Source organism: Colobus angolensis, unplaced genomic scaffold, assembly GCF_000951035.1.
Source record: "Colobus angolensis palliatus isolate OR3802 unplaced genomic scaffold, Cang.pa_1.0 Scaffold24, whole genome shotgun sequence".
Taxonomy (NCBI): Eukaryota; Metazoa; Chordata; class Mammalia; order Primates; family Cercopithecidae; genus Colobus; species Colobus angolensis.
In genome coordinates this window covers 12,293,855-12,302,524 of record NW_012115599.1, presented here as the reverse complement: position 1 = coordinate 12,302,524, position 8,670 = coordinate 12,293,855, and the positions used below count along the sequence as shown (strand labels likewise).

Below are 8,670 nucleotides of genomic sequence, written 5' to 3'. Positions count from 1 at the left end.
AAAGATCCCTGTCTGCTCCATGAGAAAGCATAAGAAAATAAATTCAAATTTTCTAATGTATTGATGAGTCCCGATTTTAATTGTGAAGTACAAAGCAAGGTTCTATTGTCAGTTCAGGGTCTGCACCTGCTAACCGGACAATCTTCTTCCCAGGAATCCCTTCAGAGTACTTTTGCCTCTAAAATAATGAGGTTTCCAAAATGCAGATTTTTAAAAAATTCAAATTAATAGTTGCAAATCAGAGAATCCAACTGGGCAAGCCTCGCTGTTTATTAAACATACCACTTTATCTGGACTTCCCCATCCTGAAGCTGTCTAGTTATAAGACTGGAAAAATGTGAATGATCCAGGCCCTCCAGCTTTTCTGGTCATAGTAAAAGTCACATTGTGTTGACCTAGCTCTGTCACCTACCTAGGATCAACCCTCTAAAAAAGGAAATCAATTAGAAGGAAACTCTGGGCCTAATGGAACTCAAATCCACCTTCTGTTGTTCTTCCTAGATTAGGTGTGTAACACTCAGCAACTTCCATCACCTGAAATGACGAGAACATTGTTTTTCTTCACCTTGCCTTGAGAACACATGACTGAATTTCCATTTTCTAAATCTGAATCGAACATTTTCTTCATTTCAGCATACTAGGTTGGAGGCTGTCTGCTACAGTCAGTCTGAAAATGAGCTGGTCTCTACAATCTCAGGAGACAAGCCCAAATCCTTCCTAGAACATCTCTCATTTGTGATGCCAACAAGAGCTTACAACCACAACTGCTCAGAATGGAGAAGCCAGAAGGATGGAGGCTGCTCCACCTCTGAATGCCCACATCACCTCTGTATGGAAGAACCGGGTGTTCTAAGCTTAGAGATGAGGGAAAGGAGACTTACTGGGCTAAAGAACAGGACCAGAATAAACTTGATACAAGTCAGTCACAGACCTAACTGTCCAAGTCTGAACTCTGGAAAACTTGAGAAAGAGGTTCCATGATCTCTGAACTTGTCCTCAACAGAATGCTTGTTTGTAGCCAATATCCATTTTCATCCAGTCCTGGGTTTGCATACTGCGTCAGACCATGCAACAGAAGAGGAAACTGAGGCTCTTAATATCCCTTGACTTCTTGTTGCATTCTTTGAAACCTTTAGGGAAATTTGGTCCTAGAAATGAGCTAACTTCCCTAAACCATGTCCTCTCCTGAGGTGAACTAGACAAAACAAATGCTTCCAAAGAAGCCCTTATATTCACAATTTGGATAATTCCAGAGTTTTAAGAGCCCCCCCAGAGTAATGCTTTACCCTTAAAGAAAATAACGCTAGCACCCGGTTGTCTTGGCTGCTTGCTCTATATGTTGAAAGGTACAAATAGCCAGCGAGGGGAAAACTGAGGGTTTGCTGGCTTCTCAGCTAGTTGAGGGCTAAAGTCATAGGGCTTGGCCTCAGCCTGCAGCACAGGAAAAATGGAGGATTTCTTGCACTTAAGAAGTTTATTAGTGAATGGGTTTGGGCCAGCTGGTGTTTACATGCTTGATCCCTACAGCCTTAGTGTATTGGCTGCAGGGCCTGGGATAGAAGCTCACTGTCTGCTGGTCACTGGTGATGTTACTCCAGGAAGATGATAGGCCTCCTCTTGGGTCCAAGGTACCAGGGCTCTGAGCCGATGCTATCAAACAGACTCCACTTTTGTTTCCAGTGCCTGGGCTGGGGAGATGAGGGTTTCTAGGATCTCAGTGTAGTAGGGACCAAACACCTGCTGATTGTGATGTGTCAAGTTGACAAACTTTTGGCCCAGTTCTGCCAGTTCTGCTTCAATGAGAGTAAGACCTCCAGGAAGGTCTAACAGAGACCGCTGCACACCAAGAACCAAACAGCATTTGAGAAACAAACGAATTCGCTGATCTGTGAGCAGAAAAACACAGTGATAAGGGAAAGGGCAAACAGACTTCAGGGAGAAAATTCCCCCTGCGCTCTACTCACCCATGTTCTGAGTTAACAGATATGTACCAACCTGCTCACTTACCCATAGATAAGGAAATTTGTTTTGTTTGGAAAGGGGGCTGCTATCTTGCTCTCAAGGACAAATATAAAAAACTAGTGTGTTAGTAAATTTCAGACTATTCAAAAGATTGTTTAAGTAGCCATCAGTTAGATCCTAGTGAGTGAGTGACATAACAGGAGGAACTTAGACTGATCCTTCAGATGGCTAAGGTTAGGAGCAAGCTGGCCAAGTTCATGGCCTCCACTCCAGCATGAGGGTAGGGGATTCCCCACTATAGGAACATGTCTTCCAGCTAAATTCAGCACTAGTTTCTTGTTGGGAGATGGGGGAATGTCAGATTTCTTGGGTGCAGTTAGAGAATGACCTGTTGGCCCAAGTGACTTAACCAGGTCGGCTGGATATATCCCACGCCTAGAAGTCATGAATTTCTGGGTGCAAATCATGCTGAGAACCACAGTTAGTCTTTAAACTGAGATGGATATGATTTCAACCCAGCATTTTGAAAAAACTCAAGGCTAAACAATGACGTACCCAATTACCATGCTTCAAGTTGTTAAAGGTTGGGGTTCCACGGTCAGGATCTATCTCTTCCCTCACCATTCTCACTACCCCACAAGCATACTCACCAATAACACTGTGGACACAGTTCTCCTTCTTGGCAATGTTCTGGAGCTGTCCCATCAGAGACGCTGTATTGTCACTGCTCAGAGCAACAAGGCCCATATTCTTGAGGCTTTGATGGATTTCCTGAGATACCTGTTCACTCACAGTCAGTATAGCTTCCTCAGGCCTAGACCATGAAAGAAAGTAAGCTGGCACCTACCAGGTAACCCTGGCATAGGCCCAGGATCCAGCATGCTGTATACCAGATGCCAGGCCCACTTGAGGGAGAATGTCAGCCATCCTCTCCACCCCCAAACCCCAGCCCCTGACAGGCTATAGGGCCTAGTGGGTAGGTAAAATGTCCTCACTGTAACCCTCAAGACACCAGCTATTCTCTATATGTGGCATCGTATTCTACTTCTTAGCAAACAAAGTAAATAATAAAATCAACTCTGGAAAAGTGTTTAGTTGTGCCCTTGGATCCGCTCAGCGTTCTTTAGTCCCATGGACTTGATTTTTACATATACATGTTTAAGACTTTCTTAGGCATCTTCCAGAATCATCTGTCCCACCTCATCAGTTATAACTACAACCTGGCCTTCTGATTCCTCTTTCTCCTTTGGTGTGACGGCCTGCACACAGTGGAATGTTTAATCAATATTGCTGACTGACTGACCAAGTCCTGGATATATGTGATGATACCAGCCCACTGTCACCACTCAACTAGATAATGACCCTTTTGCAGCAAACTATCTTCCACACTACCCTTTTTGGAAGAAAGGTTTTTTGTTGTTGTTGTTGTTACAAGCCTTATGACCACTTATGGGAAGAAACAAACAATCTTTGTAGTTGGTTCCAAAGGACCTTTCTGTGGTTTGTGGTAGACAGTAAGCAATCGTTCATTACCTGCCTATGTTCTAAATACCACATATCACCTTCTGCTCTAAAAAATAACTATGCAGCTCACCTGGAGTGAAAGTCTTCCAACAGGGATTTGGTTATGCGTTTCAGTTTATCTACAAATTGGGGTGAGCCAAACAAAACACTGCCAGAGAAACTACTGGCCACCAGCAAGACTGAGGCCATGATGGTTAACTGGTGCAACTGGGACTTCAGCTCCTGCAGCCGGGTTCTGTCCATCAGCAAGGTCTGGGAACCAGGGAAGAATAGGCTGTCAGGGGAAGTCCCGATGGAAGCCCTGAATACAAAATAAGGCAATGCCCCCAGACATTCCTACCTCAGGGAACTCTTCATTTTCAGGGTCCCAGAGAAGGAGGTTCAGGAAGCCCTGACACAGCACCATTGTGGGGCTAAGGGGCTCTGAGTTGTTGGTTGCCTCGTTGGGAGAGGGGCCAGCCAGGCTGGAGGAGTCAGAAGTGTCTGGGCAAGTTGGAGGTGACATGGTAAGGTCTGCTGCTGCTTGGGTCAGCCATTTGGTGGTGTGATTAAGGAGACCTATGACAGGTAAGGGAGTATATAAGCATCTTTAGCATCTTCATCTCTGAGGCTTCAAGACCAAGGTTCTTTTCAAGATATACTCCTGGTCAATAAATAAATGCTCCCTCCCCTCACCTAATAAGCAACTTTCTATTCCTAAAAAGAGATAGAGGACTCTCTAACATTGCAAAAGTCAGACCCAAGGTAGTACCTTTCCCACGCCTGCCCTCACATTATATACATACTAGGCTGCTTATTGAGGAGTTCCTGGAATTTAGCCCGTTCATACTGAATGGAATGTTCCTGCAGGTGGGGTTGAAGGCTCTGGATAGTGTAGTTCACCATGTCCATTTTCATCAGGCCCAGAACCTGGAAGATCCCTCTGACACAAGGGGAAAGAGAATATTTATACTATGAAATGTAACCTAGTAAGCTAGAAACCCACCCAAGGAGTCATTAAATCACTGTATTTTAGAGTAAGGAGGGGCCTTAAGACTAACTTAGTCTTACCTCCTACATTTTCAGAAGATGACATGTGGCCCAGAACCCAATACCCAGCGTGAGTCAGCGGCAGAATTGGGAACAGCTAAGTCTCTGGACCTTGAAGCCTTCAGTCTAGATCTCCTTCACTATGGTCATTCTGCTGTCTCTTAAAAAGGGTCGTCAGTGGAAAGAAATACACCAGCATGCTAACAATTCTCTTCAGGAAGCAGGATTATAGGCGATGCTATTTTTGACTCATTGGGCCAATTGTTTTTGTTTTTGTTTTTAACTTTCTGGGTCTTGGTTCCTAGAGCTGTGAAACAGGGATGACCACCCATCACTGTCTCCTCATAGTGTGTGAACTGGAAGAAGAGAAAACCTGGGAAAGAGCCCAAGGGCCGGGTATGGTGGCTTATGCTGGTAATCCCAGCACTTTGGGAGGCTGGGAGGCTGAGGTGGGTGAATCACCTGTGGTCAGGAGTTTGAGACCAGCCTGGCCAACATGGCGAAACCTTGTCTCTAGTAAAAATGCAAAAGTCAGCCAGGTGTGGTGGTGTACACCTATAATCCCAGCTACTCAGGAGGCTGAGGCAGGAGAATTGCTTGAACCCAGGAGGCAGAGGTTGCAGTGAGCCAAGATCTCATCACTGCACCTGGGCAACAAGAGTGGAACTCCATCTCAAAAGAAAAAAAAAAGAAAAAGAAAGAACACCTGGGAAAGGGATATTTTAACTCCTTAAAAGAAAGAAGTATAGGCCGGGCGCAGTGGCTCAAGCCTGTAATCCCAGCACTTTGGGAGGCCGAGACGGGCGGATCACGAGGTCAGGAGATCGAGACCATCCTGACCAACACGGTGAAACCCCGTCTCTACTAAAAAATACAAAAAACTAGCCAGGCGAGATGGTGGGCGCCTGTAGTCCTAGCTTCTCGGGAGGCTGAGGCAGGAGAATGGCGTAAACCCGGGAGGCGGAGCTTACAGTGAGCCGAGATCGCGCCACTCCAGCCTGGGCAACAGAGCTAGACTCCGTCTCAAAAAAAAAAAAAAAAGAAAAAAAAAGAAAGAAGTATGTACTGTAGTGTCTTATGGTATTATACAGGAGTGGTCCAATCAAGCCAGGATAACCAAAAGGCCCTACGGGGCCATCTTTGGAAAAGAAGAGTGAATTGACCAGAGAGGAGAAAAAAGATGTTAGTCAGGTCTTCAGCAGGGAAGAGCTGGTCAAGACAATGGCTATAATCTAGGTCTGGCCCAGCTCTTCCTGGCTCAGGGGCTAAAGTGGGTCTCTGGGGGCAGTACCAAGTTTCATACCTCAGCAGCCAAACAGGATCCGTAATGTTTTCTAGTTTCTGCACTGCTTCATCTCGAACTGGTGCACACAGCAAAGCCATCATGTTGAGAACATGCTTAGAGAGATAGAGGACTTTCAGAGCCCCATGTTCTGCCTCCTGCTTGAGCAAGTCCGTGTCCAGAGCTTCTTCAATCTCAGTTCTCAGGCGGTTCTGGCGTGGTAATAGCAGTGATAGCAAGATCTGCCCAGGAAAGAAAGTCAAAGGAGGAGTTGATCTATTTAGAGCCCCAAACTTTATCCAATGGGCAACCCCTTTAGCTAAAGATATACCAGCCTATGTTTTTTAAGGATCAAGAAGTTGGGTCCCTAAATTTCCCATGGAATATTATTTATCTTTGTTTAGAGGCTAGTGATAATTGAAGGCTCAAGGGGATCAATTACAGGAATAGTATATCATTTTCTAGGCAGAATGAGATATAGAGATGAATAAAATCAAGGAGTGTGGTAAAAAGACATACAGGGTACAACAGATATAAAATACCCACCATCACATGGTGATGAGGTCTCTTAACTTTAAAAGGGAGGCATTTTTTAGATTATTTTGCTTTAAAGGGCAAGGATGAAATAGGCATAGGAGCTGTTGCAAGTCACTGAAATAGCCTATTAACCCCCAAAATAAGTTCCTGGTAAACAGGGACTCTTATTCATCCCTGTGCCTCTGTAACACACGGGACATGGTGGGGGCCTAGGGGATAAGAGTCAATGAATATTTAATTGAACAGAATATGGTGTTGTCATAGCAAGATCTCAACTGTTTACCTTCATGTTAAACAAATAAAATCAAAGTTGCTCCATACTATCTATTTTAATTGCCAAGCTCTGCCAGTTACCAATTTGGGGCTTCTCAGCTCCAAATCTACCCTTCAGTGCCTACTCTGCAAAAACGGAGCTGGGCCTTTGAATTATTTTTCCTTTCCTAGCTGGCACAATGTTAGATTTTGTCAAAAGAGGGTGCTAAAAAGAAACTGCAAGAGAAAAGGGCCTTCCTTCTTGGCTCTGGTATGCTCCTCTCAGCAAGCTCCTGCATTGTGGAAGCTTCTCTTTGTTCAAATTACTGCATGGTTTCTGCCTCTTGATTAGACTCTGGTAAAAAGTTGGTACCATGAGTGAGGTTTGATGACCAGCAAGTTTCAAGTACTTTAGATGCCTTAAACACATGCAAACTTGAGGACAGCAGATGATCTCCACAAAAATTCAGGGGCCTGTCACTTTAGTAAAGTTTCTAGAGTTTCAGTGGTCAGGAGCTTTTCAAGTGATGCCCTCCAAGGTGAAGGACAAATTGCTGTACCTGAACCACCCACCATTAAAAAAAAAGGCATAATACTTAGTAGGCCTTTTAGAATTTTTTTTTTCTTTTGAGACAGAGTCTCACTCTGTTGCTCAGGCTGGAGTCCAGTGGCGTGATCATGGCCTCCAACTCCTGAGCCCAAGTGATCCTCCCACCTCAGCCTCCTGAGTAGCTAGGACTACAGGCACATGTCACCATATCCAGGTTAGTTTGTTTTCTTTCTTTCTTTCTTTTGTAGAGACGGGGTCTCGCTGTGTTGCCAGGCTGGCCTCAAATTCCTGGTCTCAAGCTATCCTCCTGCCTTGGCCTCCCAAAGTGCTGGGATTACAGTCATAAGCCACTACACCTGGTCCTCCTTTTTGGATTCTTTTGAGACAGGGTCTAGCTCTGTTGCCCAGGCTGGAGTGTTGTAGCATGATCACAGCTTACTGCAGCCTCAACCTTTTGGGTTCAAATGATCCCCCCACCTCAACCTCCTAAGTAGCTGGGACTACAGGTATGACCACCATGCCCAACTATTTAAAAAGATTATTTTTTTCTAGAGATGGAGGTCTGCTGTGTTGTCCCTGCTGGTCTTGAACTCCTGGCCTTAAGCAACTTACCATCCTTGGCCTCTCAAAGTGCTACAATTGCAGGCCTGAGCCACCATAGCCAGCCCCTTTTTGGATTTTTAAGGCAACATGCACCACACCTGTGTTTGCTACTTTGACATTCATTTGAGTGATTCTGATTTATTTAGAATCACTCAAGGTTACCCATTGTTTTGGGGGGGTAGGGGAGTGCTAACTAATTAGAGCAAGAGTAGGCTCTGCAGCAAGTTTAGACTTAGTACAAGCCACTCTACCATTTGGGCCTTATGATCCTGCAGATCCAATGACACTTTAAGTGTCCATAGCAAATAAGGGTGCTGTATAGAATGTCTTGCAAGCACCAATAAGAGAACCACACATGGACCTTTAGGAATTGGAAGCAAATCTATTCCTTCTTTACTGATAATTATTCACCTTTTGAGAAACAACTTCTTGGGCCTTGGTAGAAAGTAAACACCTTACTATAGAACACTGGGTAACCATGTGGACTAAGCTTCTCATCAGGAATTAGGTATTGTCTAACTTACATAGCTACAAGACTGGACATGCACAGCAGCAATCTATTATCAAATGAAAATGGCCTATAAGAGACGAAGCATATACTGGTAATAAGAACAGATACACAGACCAAAAGAACAGAGAGCTGATAAATAAAACCTGGATATGTGGTCAAATGATTTTCAACAATGCCAAGAACCAATGGGGAAAGGACAGTGTTTTCAACAAATGGTGCTCGGAAAAGAGGATATCCACATGCAAGAGAACAAAGTTGGACCTTTACCTTACCCCCATATAAAAATATTAATTCAAAATGGTAGTGGCTCACGTCTGTAATCCCAGCACTTTGGGAGGGCGGGGCAGGCGGATCACCCGAGGTCAGGAGTTTGAGACCAGCCTGGGCAAAATGGTGAAACCCTGTCTCTATTAAAAATAC

The 8,670-nt window shown here is 44.6% G+C and overlaps 1 protein-coding gene across 7 annotated transcripts in view; it reads right to left on the bottom strand.

The window, feature by feature from the left end:
- Positions 1-1,455: 1,455 nt before the first annotated feature.
- The window catches only part of TCP11 (t-complex 11, testis-specific), a 23,824-nt gene continuing 16,609 nt past the window's right edge, over positions 1,456-8,670 (bottom strand). For all 7 annotated transcript variants that reach the window (XM_011945393.1, XM_011945394.1, XM_011945397.1 and 4 more), the window contains 6 exons: positions 5,819-6,039; positions 4,272-4,408; positions 3,827-4,044; positions 3,557-3,738; positions 2,613-2,776; positions 1,456-1,886 (listed from right to left, as the gene is read on the bottom strand). In XM_011945393.1, the coding sequence (XP_011800783.1) occupies positions 1,654-1,886; positions 2,613-2,776; positions 3,557-3,738; positions 3,827-4,044; positions 4,272-4,408; positions 5,819-6,039 (1,155 nt within the window). In that variant the 3' untranslated portion in view covers positions 1,456-1,653. The remainder of the gene's footprint in view (positions 1,887-2,612; positions 2,777-3,556; positions 3,739-3,826; positions 4,045-4,271; positions 4,409-5,818; positions 6,040-8,670) is intronic.